This window comes from Amphibalanus amphitrite, unplaced genomic scaffold (assembly GCF_019059575.1).
Source record: "Amphibalanus amphitrite isolate SeventyFive unplaced genomic scaffold, NRLGWU_Aamphi_draft 001756F_arrow, whole genome shotgun sequence".
Classification (NCBI taxonomy): domain Eukaryota; kingdom Metazoa; phylum Arthropoda; class Thecostraca; order Balanomorpha; family Balanidae; genus Amphibalanus; species Amphibalanus amphitrite.
The window spans coordinates 1-15248 of record NW_024883249.1 but is presented as its reverse complement, the minus strand read 5'-3'; the positions used below and the strand labels follow the sequence as shown (position 1 = coordinate 15248).

The window sequence follows — 15248 nt, the reverse complement described above, 5'->3', positions numbered from 1 at the left end:
AAAAAAATGATGCCATAGCCCATAAATCACTTTGTCTATCTGCGTCTTTTGCTACATGAGATAAGGCCAATCCAATTGGAGAGAAGATCGTAATTGGTCGTGATATAGCGTAGTCATAGTTATAGCGAGTAAAAAACACATATACGTCAGGGTTGAATGGAGTAAAAGGGGTAAAAAGATCATCTACACTAAGCTCAAAATAACGTAGTTTTCGCCACCTTCACCTTTTTACGCCCAATTTAGGCGGAAGTGCACACATTTCAGTAAGAGTGCAGGTGATTTCGAAGGTTCGGCATAGTGCGTTCATGTATTGAATCGCGGCACGATATTCGTAATTGTGCACCCCACTCCGTCATAGTGCAGTTAAAAGTGACCCAGGTCTGACATCTTAGACTTAGTGCAAATAATTCGTCAGGTTAGCTCCATTTCGACATACGGCATGTGCATACGGCAATGTTCAAACAACTCAGGCACACTGGCGGTCGCAGGGGGGGGGGCCACGGGGGCCATGGCCCCCCCCCTTTGGTGCTGAAAGGTGGGGCCATACTATCTTTTGGCCCCACCTTTCAGATCGAACAAAAGTCCTAGAAAAACTTTTCGTATGTTTCATTTTCTTTCTTGCGCCATCAAAGGACGTAAATTTCACTCATGAGTGGGCTCAGTTTCGCATTCTGTCAATTTGGCGGTCAGCGTCGCTGGCACCGGTTCACGAGTATGGCCGGATCTTATATGGAATATCAGCGTGGGTTTACTTGAGGCTCTCGTAGGCCCAGCATTCAGCAATGGCTGGCATGAGACCCTCTTCGGCAGTGGTGGGTGGGCCCTGCTAAAGGAGATTGGCTCCAAGACACTAAAGTAAGACCTCATGGGTTGGTGCTGTGCACCTCAGAAGCCCGGTGGTGACGCCGTATGCCGGCTTGGTTTCTTAAGGATTAGCGTGGGACCTCCGGGGCCTGCATAGAGTTTGCATGAGCTAGTATGTAATCTCAGAGGCATGTGTGTAATGTGTACACAGTGGCGGTCGCGGGGGCCGGGGGGGCATCAGGGCCATGCCCCCAAAGGTCAATAAAGGGGGCCATCATATCATTTGCCCCCCCCCTCAAACAACCAATGGGCCCCCATATAGGTGTATGGGGCCCTGGCAATTATTCGATCGTCACGAGGCTAAAAAAACCCACGCCCAGCTATTAATATAGCTCCCACACCGGTCTTTTAACGTCCTACACTGACCTCTGAGGGAACTTCAGTGGCGGTCAAGCGCCCACGTTGACCGCTAAGAGCCTACATCAACCTCTGAGGCCCCACATCTGGCCTATGAGGGCCCCTTACCGGCCTCAGGGGTCCCAACCGGCGTCTGAGGGTCTCACACCGGTCTCTGGTGGCCTTATTTCTGTCTCTGGTGTCCCAAGACGAATCTTTAGGTGCCAATAAGGGCCCCGCACTGGCTGCTGAAGACCCGATGCCGGTCTCTAAGGGTCTGCATTGGCCTCTGAGGAGGGCCCATCTTGGCCTTTGAGGGCCCTCTGCTGGCCTCTAGGGTCCAACGACGGCTCATGCCGGTCTTTTAGGGCCCCACGCTGACCTCTGAGGGCCCATGCTGGCCTGTAATGAGTAAGGACCCACATTAGCCTCTGAGAGCCCAACTCGGTCTCTGATGGTCTCAAACTACTGGCCTTTGTAGTTTGCAGGCCCTGTACTGGTCTCTGAGGGCCCTAAACTAGCCTCTACATGAAAACATACATGGGTGGGTTTCTGAAGATCAGAGGGCTCACGCAGTCTCCGGCACAGCCTTACGTTGGTCCTGATCGAGATTGCTTTACGTCCTGATGGTCCCGCGCTGATTCCCTCATATTTCGAGGTCGGGACCCCATGAGCCGGTGTGGGTCCTGGGGCTGGCAGAGACTGATGAAGTCCTTAGGGCTCAGGGCCAGTCTTTTTAGCAGTAGGACTAGGCAGGTTGAGTGAGCCCCAACAGAGCCGTTGCGAAGCCCCGCAGGAGTCGCGCGCGGCCCTCAGATGCCAATTCTGAAAGCTCGGAACCTGTGGGGGTCTCCAGAGGCCGGTGTACCTACTCTCTCCCGCCGCCACACAACTAGGTACCTATATGGGTAAATGTCATAGTCTAAAAATGCTCTCTGGGTTTCACATGCTTGTTCAAAGCAAGAGGTATCTGTACTTTTTAGCAAGATGTATCTGTACTTTTCCGAATTGTTTTATAGTGGTAAGGTCATGAATCCGCGTGCCTGACCTTCCAGTATACCTATGCTACACCGATCCGTCGTCATGGACGGTGCAGCGGCCCGACCGGTGGACACACCGTGAGACGGTAAATGGAACTGGTGATTTTGCCTTAAATTGAGCTCAAAGATTTCACGCAAGAATGAGATGGATGAAGCATAAGTAATGCCAACTGTGCGGCGCCTCGTGAACGTAAAAAAATTTGCCGATCACCCCCCCCCCCCTCCCGGTGACGGATAAATGTTATGTCCCGCGAGTGTGACTTTGGCCCCCCCTTTTGCTAGCGGCTGCGACCGCCAGTGCTCAGGCACGGTATAAATATGCGATTATGTAAACAAATCTCACCTTCTTCCGCAACTTAAGCGTTTAGCAAGGCTCTGGAGCTAATGATGAATGTGGAATGTCACGTGAACGTGAAATGCGCTACACTTTTTTACGGCCAAATATAGAAATAGTGCACACAGTTCAGTAATAGTGCAACCGATTTCGACAGTTCGGCATAGTGCACTGCTAGTTCGGCCAAGTGCATGATATTCGGTAATCCCTGATATCCTGATTCATGGAAAATACACCTTGTTGCATCCCATTTCAAGTTCGGTGATCCTCATAACCCTCCAGTTACCGTCCTTGGCGTCCGATGTCCAAAATTCCTGTCATAGCCAGGATGATCGAACGTGTGGTGCAGCGACGGCTGTATTGCCTATCGCCTACATGTACGACAATCATCTCTCCTCATCCCATCACTGCTTCCGCCCCCACCATCGTACCAAGACCACTCTGCTCTCTGTAAACTCTCTGTTAACTGTTACGAACAGCATCTTTTCTAACGACCGTATCCACCTACCTGTGCCGTGAGAACTTAGCAAATGTTTCGACGCTATTCATACTTAGCCCCTTAAAAAGTCCAGCAATATAACATTGTTATAGCCAGACATGTGCATGGATCCGAGTGATGGATCTATGATCTCAGTGGATCTCGAAACAAAGCACAGGTTGGGATCTATGATCCCACCGGATCCGGCGTGAAAAATACATCTTGGATCTATGATCTCATATGACCTGACGATAAATTAAGAACATGGATCTATGATGTGAGTGGATCCCACCATGCACCACATTTGAAACCATGTTTTAAAGGGTTTCTATACCAATAAGTGACACAAAACTATGGATTATGACGTGCGATCACATAAAATCACTAAAACAGAACGTTTGTGAGTTGAAACAAGTGTTTTTTGGGGGTATATGTGTTAACAAAAATAAGTGAGGATCTATGATCTCACTGGATCTCAAGCAAAAAATGAGACTCGGATCTGTGATCCCTATGGATCTCTCGATAAATTACAGAGCTGGATCTATGATCCCGACGGATCCGAGATCAGGATCCGTGGGATCAGATCCCAGAACCATTTTCTCGGATACATGCACATGTCTGGTTATAGCCTGGTTTTCTTCGTATTATTTATGGTCACGTCACTCCCAGACAGTTCCCACCTCCTCTTCAACCGGCGCCTGCAAGCGGTATCAAATCCTTTTATTTTATTAATATTTGTCAGACATCACGAAATGTGAGCGACTCCACCAGAATACTCCTTTCCAAATTAAAACAGCGCAGCAGTAAGGAAGGTATGCCTTTCTTTTTATTTTACAACTCCATATACTGCTATCCAAGCTGCACAGCACCAAACCAAGCCCCAGGCAACAGAAAAACAACGACACAAACATCCGCACGTAAAACAGCGTGCTAACATGAAAGCATATGCAAAAATAACTACATAACTCATGCCCAAGTCCAAGAGTCTAAAAAATACCACATGAATTATTTACATCAAAGAGCTATCTTATCGCATTATAAGAATGCAGAGCTCTAATAAATGCCATTCACAAGAGAGAAGCTACTGACAGCTGTTCAGACTCAGAACACACTGAGATCCAGCTGCGGGATGGTGCTCGATGTGCACAGGGTCGGTTTGTTCCACTCGGTGAGCGGCTCGAGCGCCAGGGGCGCAGCGCGACTGCGGCCCTCCTCGTTGTCACAGAGCAGGCGCGCCAGGCTGGCCTTGCGCACCTCCCGCAGCTGGCCGTCGCTCAGGCTGCGCTCGTAGAAGAGCCGGTCGCCATCTCGGTGCCGCCGGAACTGGTCGGCGATCACGCACTGGAAGGTGGGGCCCACCCGAGCAGACTGAGCGCGCCGCTCCAGCATGCCGCCCACCCAGAGGTCGACGTCCTCGGGACTGGCGTAGATGGATCGCAGCGCCTCCAGCTCTGCCCGGCCAAAAACTGACCCCAGCTCCTCCCAGTTGGTCAGCGATGTGCCGGAGCACAGCTGGCGGACGGTGTCGTAGGCGGGCAGGCCCATCTCTCTGCCGCGCAGCACCTCCACGGCGGCCAGCTCGGCGCCGGTGACGTTGGGAGGCGCGCCGATCGGGCCGCGCACCATCGCCAGGAAGGCGGCGCTGCTGCTCACCCTTGGCGCAGCCTGAATAGCCTCCTCGGAGGGCGGCCACTGCCAGAAGCGGAACGCAGCAAGCGCAAACTCCACGCTGACGGTGGGGTCAGCCGGGTGTTCTGCTTTGGTCTCGGTGTGGGCCGTGACTCCGGCGGCAGCGGCGGCGCCCAGTACGTGCGGCAGGTACTCGTGGTAGATGATGTGCTGCCACTCGGACATCACGACGCGGCGTGCCGACTGGAACACGCGCTCGTCCTCCCAGGAGGGGTTGTTCCGTCGCAGCGCGTCCGCCACACGGTTGTGCTCGCGCAGCAGGATCTGGTTGAGCCGGTCCGGGGAGGGCACGGAGGGACGGTCTGCAGAGGACTCGCTCCGCTCGCTCGGACCCCAGGGCCGTGGCTGATGCTGGCCATATCCCGAGTTGGGGTACTGACCGACAGCCTGCAGGATTCGCACCTGTCCCGGCTCACCGCGTGGACCGGGCCGACCATCATTTCCCGTGGGACCTTTATTGCCCCGGTCACCTTTTTTTCCTTTTGGCCCCCTGGGACCCTCGAAACCCGTATCGCCTTTGTCACCGCGATGTCCTTTTTCCCCAGAATCGCCCTTAATGCCTTTTTCTCCAGCAACTCCCTTGATGCCTTTCGCCCCTATCGTACCCTTAGAGCCCTTAGCTCCCTTCATGCCCTTATCTCCCTTCATTCCTTTCATGCCATCAGCACCTTTTGAGCCTTTTTCGCCCTTTTCACCCTTTTCGCCCTTTGAACCAAAGTCACCTTTTGCGCCTTTTGCGCCTTTTCGACCTTTGATACCCTTACATCCCTTTCCACCTTGTCTACCTTTTTTACCTTCTGCTCCCTTAATTCCCTTTGATCCATCATCTCCCTTCATGCCTTTTTGACCCTTTTCACCCTTGTCACCGCTTGTACCAAAGTCACCCTTTGCACCCTTTTGACCTTTCTTGCCCTTTTCACCTTTTTCTCCCATGGAACTCGTGTCTCCTTTAGATCCTTTCTGTCCCTTGCCACCCTTGTCACCTTTGTTGCCCTTGCTGCCCTTATTACCATCGTTCCCGTCATCACCTTTGTTTCCTTTCAGACCCTTGCAGCCCTTAAGACCTCGATGACCTTTTCTGCCCTTACGTCCCCGACGGCCCTTTTGTCCCTTTTCACCTTTTTCCGGGCCGTCCCTTACCGATATCTGTCTCCTTACTCGTGGTTTGCTTTCACCGTTTCTTGTGTCAGCGCCGAACTGAGGCGCAGAGCTCCTGCGGAAGCGGCGCAGTAGTGAGCCCTCGGATGCCTCCACTGAGCTCGTGGCTGGTTCAGCCGGCTCGGGCAGGTGATAGTCGAAGCCCAGCATCTGATCGGTCACGTCTACCAAAAGACCACGGTCAGCGCGCAGCCGGCCCCCGCGGAACGTCCTCAGTCGCCTGCCGGCCTCCTCGGAGCTGCCGTACAACGTCTCCAGGTCCAGGTAGGAGGAGGCGGCAGACAGCGGCGCCGCCGGACGCATCACGCAGTCCAGTGCGGACGCCGGTAGCGCGCGTACGAAGCTGACGCAGCGGTCGTCCACGTGCAGCGGCAGACAGGCCGGGTGGCGCTCTGAGCAGCAATTGGGCTCGCGGCCGCTGGCCAGTCGGAACGGAGCGATGCGCGCCAGGTCCAAACTGAGGTACTCGGAGACGGTGGAGGCCCAGTCGCCGAGCGGCTCTGAGTGCAGCTGGGCCGCCACCAGCGACCCGACCGCATCGGCGGCCGGCAGCGGCGAGCCCTCGGCGCCCAGCGAGCGGGGCGAGAAGTACAGACCGTCTTCGAAGGTGGCATTGGCCAGCCGACCGAGCCCGGTGAGCGCTCGACCCAGAAACGGGTGCTGGTGGAGAGACCAACGACAACTGTCAGTGTGTTTGGAGAAAGACGTGACGTGATTTTTGGGGGACAAGTAAAAGAACCTGCTTTAAAATATGTCTTGCCCTTAGAGTAGACATTTTATTCTTTCAAGTGACCTAAAAATGACTTTTAATAAAGTGAGTTAGAATATGCGTCGCGTCGCGTCGTGATGAAACTCAAGCGTCAGCGACTGAAACTCAAGCGAAACCCAAGCGATTGAAACTCAATCAGCGCTGACGCCATCTCACCTCCAGATTGTTGCACTGGCCGCCGATGGTCCGTATAGCAGCGGCGGATCGGTCGCAGAATATTTTAGTGGCGGGCACACAGCCGGGGATCCGGCGACGGGCGTGTTCACCAGCGTCCAGCCAGGTTGAGACGGTCTCTGGCACCCTGCCAGCAGAAAAGGGTGCCAGATGTCAAACATCCCATGTATAGGAGAAAGGGCTAGCACATAGGCTCTGTCAGAGACACGAATTCGCTGTCACCGCTTACATTATTGAACCTGCTCAGATAGCATAATCTTATGTTTTTAGTTGTCAAAAGCAAGCAGTTAGACATATGACACAACCATTTTCGTGACCAAATGTCTGGGTTATCTGTTACGCACCACTCCGGCTACGCCAGCGGCTCCTGCGGCTGGCACTCACGTCTCTGTCTGGTTGCTGACGGCCTGCACGGTGAAGAGCCGCTGCAGGCCGATCCTTCCCACCTCCTGGGCCACGCTCCAGTCGCCAGCGGCGGCCGTGTCCAGGCCGGTCAGGTCGACACCGTCGGGCACAGGCCGCTGCAGCAGGGGCGTCAGCTGGGCCTCCAGCTCGGCCAGCCGGGCGGCCGCCGCCGAGGCGTCCTGCACCGCCCGCTCGCCCGAGAAGGAGGCCGTGTCCGCCGACAGCACCTGCTGCTGGCCGGCCAGGCGGCGCGCCGGCTCGGCGGGCCCGGCCCCCGGCGGACAGACGACGCCATCGGAGCCGTCATTCAGCGAGCATGGTGACGCGTCCGTCCACTGTGCCGACGGACAGAGGATCGGAGCGCTGCACGCCGACGGCCTGGGCAGAGCATACCACGTATTAGAGATGGGTCCGTTGGCGAGAGATAAAATTGTGGTGTAAATTACACAAGTAAACACCTAGTTATTTCCAACGTCACCGGTTAATTACCGGTATGGCGGTGTAGATTATACAATATGAGGCGATGAGGCAGCTAGGTCCGGCCTCGTCCGTCCGTTACCCATATATCCCGTTCTGAGTCAGTTCTAAAAAAAAATTGATATCAATGTCGGCAAAGTCACTTGATTGATCACACAACACCTCCTAGTCTTTTCTCACCCGCCACGCTGCTGGGCGGCACTGGCGCAACAAACGCCCTCAGTTCCGTTGACGGTGGTGCAGGCGGTGAAACTCTCCGGTGTCGGGTCAGCGAGGCACTGATCGCGGGGAACACAGTCGCAGCCGCCCTCCTGTGCCTGGTGCCGCACCCAGAAGGATGCCAGCACCAGCTGAAAACGAAACAAACGAGTTTTATTTATGTGTGGAGATTGAAACATCCAAAGACGTAACATCCAACTGTGTCATGCGGCGATGTATATCTGCACATTGCACGCACGGCTAAGCGATATAAGATAGCGTTTGAATATTGCGCGTAAAATGTGTTTTCCTATCTTGGAGCCTTGAAATTCTTAGCTACGCTTATGTATGTAGCATTGCTAAGCATGTCCATCTTGAGACTGATGTAAATTGTAGGTAATCAGTGGACGACGACGCATGACAATTTTGGTAAGAACACAAGTTTTCAGTTCGAAAGAAGGTTGTGTGTATAACGATAAAAGGATTATTCGTGCGACGATCTTATTTTCAACCTCATTTATCAACCATCAATTGTCTCTTATTTGGAAAATGTAGGCGGTTATTACGGAGTGAGCGAAGCGAGCGTAGTCTTACTTTATGATAAACGGAAATTTCTGAGTATGAGCGGCCGGCCGGCCGTGCGGACGCTTTTGCGCCCGAGGCTTGAAACTCAGCAACCAATTGACCGATTTACATGCGGTAATTTTTGTAGGGAAGCTTCTTTCCTTCTACCAAGTATTGGACTATTCCCGTTGCATGTGGGCGACCCCTTATGCACGTGCCAGTGCCACGTGCAAAACGAAGAGATGTCAGTTTTGTAATGGTTGCAATATCTCGGTAACTACTTGGCCGATTGTGCTTAAAGTTGGCATGTAGGTAGGCACCCACCAGGCAATGCATATCCATGTGCCAGAGTTGGGGTGCTGCTGCACGTGCGCACGTGCAGGGGTCGTTTCCAGATCTCGAGAACGGCTAGACCGATGGCGCTCAAATTTGGTACACGGTTAGGGACCAGTTAGCAGGTGCCGTGCACAAGTCAGTTGGGACCCATTTTGCACGTGCGAACGTGGAGGATGCCGCTTCCAGACCTCGAGAACGGCTGGGCCGATTGCGTTCAAATTTGACACATCGCTAGAGACCGGTTAGTAGGGTGCCGTGCACAAGTCAGTTGGCGCCTGGCGGTACCCCCCCCCCCCTTGCAATGTCGCACGTGCAAGGCCCACCCTCTCGCTCGCTCCATTGGTCGCCCCAAAAGGCGTTATACTGGTTGAATATGCCTGAAAACAAAAGAGTTGAAGCTAACACAACACAACCATATAACATTCTTTTATTCGGTGCGCTACTGCCGAATATCGAGTTTCTTTTCGAGGACATCGAGTCCGTCTTTTTTCGCGAAGCTCTAGCTCAATCAGGGACTGAACGACTGGAGGGGGGGGGGGGGGTCCAACGGACTACCTCCTCTTTACGTTAGACGCTGTTTAAAAAGGCCAATACGGGCGAGGGCTTAGGCTGTTTTGTCTTTATTAGAACCTGCTTTCACCACCTGATCTCCGAAAATGATGAACCAATTTTTATGAGTGAAAGTCATAAAAAGCACGACGTCCTTTTCCAAACTGTACATATTCATACAGTTAATAATTCATAATTCATACCGCCCACTCACACGAGGTCGGCTCAACACAGACAATGTCCGAGGCAATGGGTGGACCGCCAACACCGCGAGAGGGGCGGACTGACAGTTGACACCAGAAAAAGGAAAAGCCCGTTTAGTTCTATGCTATGTGACAAATGCACGGAGCTCGAAGCGAGTCGTTTTTCATTACGGAAAATGCTTTATTTTCCATAAAGGCAAGCTCAACAACATTATCAATGCTAGCACGAGCAAAGGAATAGGTATATAATGATCACTTGACCATGCCCTTTGAAATGTTTGGCGATGGTATATTGTCCGAAAACAGTGTAGCTAATAATCAAAGCAGAAAAGGTAATTTCATGTATGATTATTAGTCAGGATTAACAATTATTATTTTCCATCATATTGGGACATCCTGTTGAAAAAACCATCATCAATATAAGTCCAATAGTTAGAAACATTTGATATGACAAAGTATGGGAGGGTTTCGTCATTGATATAATACGACAAACGTGTTCAATATATACAATAGAATCCGCTTCATAAATCCATCTTGGTGACACGGAGTTTTAGATTTATTAAGCGGTGACCTTATTAACCGCAGTCAGTTTTGCTTCATAGATAAAATCCGCTCAAGTGGCCACAATAACCGGCTGTATTTATTATCCGAGGAGGGGTTCCAGGGTAAAAGCTTAACTACATAATGTCTATAAGTGTTATAATCTTATTTTGTTTTTCTAAATTGTAATTCAGTTAAGTAAATGTCAACAAATAAATACATTCTCACCGTAAAAATGGCCACCTTCATCGGAGGCCAGTCGCCAGCGCGGAGTCGTATCTCTATCGGGGGAGCTGCACGCGCACACGCCCCCCGGCGCGCCCTCTAAGCTTGGCGCGCCGCCAGCTCGTCGGTTATATAGCATCGTATATTGTCAGGCAACCTGTCTGGGCGGACCGGGCGCACAGCGCGGTGGGACACGGCAGGACCCGCCTCACATCCGATCGTACCAACCAGGTACCAACCATGTGTTCATCAGGTCACCTTTGCAAAATCAAAGAACTTCAGAAGAAGCGAGTTTACATATAAGACATGTTCTTGGCTTGGCTCGAGTCCAAGCTTTTTTGCTCGGCACTTTCTCATGCATGACAATTAACCGCGCCCCATTGGGGTCTGCGCATTACGCGCCCTACTGGGGGCTCTTCATAGCCCCCTCCTAACTCCGAAACTACTGGGCCGATCGTCAAAATTCAATTGGCGTCTGATAGCCCCGGAAAAAACTGTCGAACAAAACCTAATTTCATTCACGTCGAGGTCACCGATGACGTTACAGGTCAGGTCAAAGTAAAAATTATCGATGTTTGGCTTGTTCACATTTTGGGCTCTGGCCACCAGCTTACAAGTCAAATCAGGCTCATTTTCGGTTTACACACTTATAAACACATGTCTAATGGCCGCCCCACACTGGACCTCGCATGCAGGTTGCGAGTCTGCGAGTTTTTATTTGCGGGTATAATACTCATTCACGGCATGATTAATTAAACCATTCTCTTAAGGTCACTACATGAATGCAGTGAAGCCGGTACACCCTCAGTAAATTGCATATTATCGCAATAACAGCACAACGACCCAAAATTCGGCTTCAACAAAACCCACCAAAACTCGCAATCCTCGGCCCTCGCAGTGAGGAAAATCTAAACTTGACTCAAAATCAACTTTTGGAATGCGATGCAGGTTGCTAGCATGCTAAAATAATGCACACTTGCTTGTTTCATGGTGGTGTGGGTCAATCAACATAGAGTGTATGTATGTAGGTACGTACCTATTCTTTTGGAAGAAACCCGAAAACCCAAAAACTCGCAACCCGTATGCGAGGTCCAATGTGGGGCGGCATTAACCCGCGCATGACTGGGGGCTCTACAGAGCCCCCCTCCCGTTTTTCGGCAATATCTTCTAAACCGTTTCACGGATCAACACGAAACTTGTAGTGTAGTACTCTCAGCTGCATCAATTTGACACCTTGTGTTAAAATTCAACTTTCTAGCTACCATAGTTTGGCCGGAAAGGACGTCAGAGTGACGTCATGTCGGCCGATTTTGATGCGAATTATTGAATTACGACAAACGCTCTCAAGAGCTTAGTTTTAAAGCTAGATCCATTTTTTGTATCCGTGGACTACTAATACATACGTAGCTATCAAACTGCTATCACGAATTTTCAAAATTTTGAAAACTTTGAAAAATATATTTTCACAAAAACAAATTTTTTTCAGAAAGTTTTTGACTTTTTGCAAAAACTGGAATGTATGTAATAGAACCCACACTGATCAACTACTCTAGCAAGTTTTAGCCCAATATCTTCAAAAATAGCCAAGTTATTTGCATTATTGTCAAAATTTTACAATTATATATTTTTGAAAACCATTTTTCATTATGTTTTTCATAGAGCAATATAAATGGCACCATCGTGTTCCTGAGCGCAAATTGCATCTGATGGGCACCTTTTTTGTTGAAAAATTTCATTTTCAAAATTTGACCTTTTCTGACCTGAAATTGACCTGACCTCCGGTAACTTCAGCTCAAAATGACCTCAAATGACACAGACGACTTTATTTTCGAAATCTACGTGTAAAATGGACCATGAAACATGCGTCACGTGACCGATACATGATATACAATTTTCGTGACCTAAGATGACCTGGCCTTGACCTGAAAAATTCGAAGTAAGAGTTCGGTACCCTCAGGTTATCTAAGGCATATATCAAGGAGTGCGTAAAGCATAAATGAGCCTGATCGGACTAGTCAACCGGCGGCCAGAGCCTAAATTGTAAACAAGCAAAAATGACGATAATGTTTACTTTGACCTGATCTGTGACGTCATCGGTGACCTCGAGTTCAATTAAAGTAGGTTTCGCTTGACAGTTTTTCCAGGGCTATCAGACGCCGTTTGAATTTTGACGATCGGCCCAGTAGTTTCGGAGATAGGAGGGGGGGGGGGCTCTGGAGAGACCCCCTCAGTCACTCGCGTTATGGAAAATAGCCCAGTCATGCGCGGTTTAAAGGAAAAGGGCCACCTTTAACGTGGGGATTGAAACTGAGATAGCCATCTTGTAGCCCGTGTCCGAAAACCCTCCAGTCCAGTCTATCTCCTTACGGCCGATTTCGGCTTCCATTCGTAGGTATCGGCAATTTTAAAAGAGGAATGCGTCCTTATCCCAGGAATGCGTCCTTACCCTGTAATACAGCCACCCGCGGCGAGGCTTTGGTTTTTACCAATCAGCTCCAATCAGCTCAGCTTTAACCAATCAGCTTATCTGACACAATCCGACGAGTCTGTCTTCTGGACGCTGATTGGCTTGAGTGTGACGTCATCGCTATGCCATCATACAGTAGGTGCCGTAGAGAGTATCAACATAGTACCAATATGTTAAATAGTTTTAAATACTTTTTCGCGAATTGTGCACTTCTGGCACCAGTTTTAAAAAGAAAATGAAAAATAATAAGGTCAAAATGAAAAACAACGATATCTTCATATTTCACGAAGGTTTTCCTTTAAGAGAGTGTAACAAACTTGTACTTCGAATTTTTAAGGTCAAGGCCAGGTCATCCTAGGTCACGGAAATGTTATATTAATTGGTCACGTGACACATGTTTTATGGTCCATTTAAACTATAGATTTAATTTTAAACCATAGACCTGTGACATGTCTCCCAAGACCTTGTCAGACCGTAATCGTGATTCGGATTTCGGAGTAAGTCAGCGCACATTATCCGTGCGTTTACAAATTACAATCTCTTTTTGGTTGGTAACGTTCCAACATGTAGATAAAATGGTGTTTCCCATGCATTATTGTGAGTGTCGACATCACGTCATGTTCCGGTCAAGGTCTGGCTTAACCCGCGCATCGCTGGGGGGGGGGGGGGGCAGAATCTGCCCCGCCTCCCATTTTTCGGCAATAACTTTTAAACGCGTTGCGCCAGCAACGTCAAACTTTCAGTACCTTATCTGACATCAATTTGACACGTTCCCTGAAAATTTGACCGAAATTCTTCGGAATTTCTTTGAGAAAATGATGTTTAAATGACGTAATGTCAGGCCATTTTCGCCTCAAAAACTGCAAAACTTCAAACACTGCTAACATCTTCATTTTTAAAGGAACCAAGACGTAACAAAAAAGGATACTGTGATTCTAATTTGTCTATCAAAAGGCTATCTTGGTTTTTTTCGAAAAATTGGATTTTGGCCAATTTTTTTCTTTAAAAAAACTGACTTTTTTGGGAAAATAATTATAAAATTCAATTTTGGTGTATAAAAAAAACGGAATATATGCTAGAGAAGTGGTCTATGTGCACCTACATATCAATTTTAGAAGAATCGGTTCAAAAATGTGTTAGTTATTCAAAATTGTATGACGTCATCACGCACATTTTTTTGAAAAATGATTTTTTTGGAAGTTCTAGACCTCGTACGGAAACAAAAATAGCTTTATTCGATTTGCCGTGAAAAACTGCATCAGATAGACACCTTTTTAGGTCTTAACAACCAACTTCAAAATTTGACCTCACTTGACCTCACTTGACCTGACCTCGACCTGAAAATCACCCAGATGTGGTTCATATCACTTATTGAGTGTGCCTATTGAATTCTATGAATAAAATGACCCATAAGACATGTGTCGCACATGCCCTTTTCTATATTTCGTATTTGGTGACCTGACCTGACCTTGACCTTGACTTGTGCATGATATTGTATGCAACGAATATTGTCTTGGTAGCCTAAGAACACGTTTTGGGCAATCAGTCTCAGTTCCTTTTAGGCAACTACGATGCAAGGCCGATACTGTAGAAACTTGCATCTTGTACCCTTGACCTGGCCTTGACCTGACCTCTGACCTACTTAAGCAAAAAAAATTGGCTCTTAAGATCCGCCTTGATGAGAGCTTTCGATTGCCTTTTTCCCCGTCTTTCTACGACCATCGATTCGGAAGTTAGATGGGGGCAGAATCTGTCCCCCCCCCCCCCCCCGCGGGGCGCGTAATGGCTGAATAGCCCAGCGCGGCGCGGGTTAAGATGACCTTGGCCCACTTTTACGAGTTCTACGTGTTTGTGTAGTTTTTTTATAGCCGATTCGAATTTAGCACTTCGGCTGTCTATTACTGGTGCCAATCGGAACTAGGACCTTCGGAATTCCAATTTTATATTATGTCCAATTCGAAAATCGTTTGGACAAAGACAGCAAATCTTGAACAAAAATAGACAATCACTTGCTACACCTCAGCAATTTATAAAGTATTCGTATTGTGAATTTTTGGGGGTCAAAAACCCAAAATTTTGAAAATCCGAGATAACAGTTTTGTAGCGCCGCTTTTTGTCTACGACCATATAAGAACTTTGTAATTGCTTGGTAACTGTAGATTTGGTGAGCGTTTCAAGATTGCATGTTTTTGCTCATTTTTGCTCGAACATGACCTCAGTTTGGCCTCATAACTCCTGACCTAAGGTGACCTAAGACTTGAAATTTGGTGTGAAGGTGTCAAATTGATGCCCGGGAAGGTACTGAAAATTTAGCGGCGCTGCGCGCCGCCGTTTTCTTTCTATTCAGGAAAAACCACAGGGGGCCAGATTGGCCCCCAAACGGGGCGAGGGTTAATTATGTAACACAAAATTTTCCATAAGATTTTTTTGAAGTTCTAGAAC

General features: G+C 49.2%; 1 protein-coding gene across 1 annotated transcript; it reads right to left on the bottom strand.

Annotated features, from left to right (window-relative positions):
• Positions 1 to 3861: 3861 nt before the first annotated feature.
• LOC122375010 lies at positions 3862 to 10438 on the bottom strand. Its single transcript, XM_043354145.1, has 5 exons — positions 10343 to 10438; positions 7905 to 8074; positions 7227 to 7625; positions 6825 to 6969; positions 3862 to 6559 (listed from the first exon to the last, which is right to left on the bottom strand). Exons 1-5 carry the CDS (start codon positions 10361 to 10363, stop codon positions 4154 to 4156), a joined length of 3141 nt encoding a protein of 1046 aa, XP_043210080.1. The 5' UTR covers positions 10364 to 10438; the 3' UTR covers positions 3862 to 4153.
• Between the last annotated feature and the right edge of the window lie 4810 nt (positions 10439 to 15248).

Coding starts and splice junctions, on each gene's coding strand:
- LOC122375010 (XM_043354145.1), bottom strand. CDS start 10,363: ATGAAGGTGGCCATTTTTACG. Junction 8,075..10,342: donor TGAAGGTGGCCATTTTTACG/GTGAGAATGTAT, acceptor TTTCGTTTTCAG/CTGGTGCTGGCATCCTTCTG. Junction 6,560..6,824: donor GCCAGTGCAACAATCTGGAG/GTGAGATGGCGT, acceptor TCTCTCCACCAG/CACCCGTTTCTGGGTCGAGC.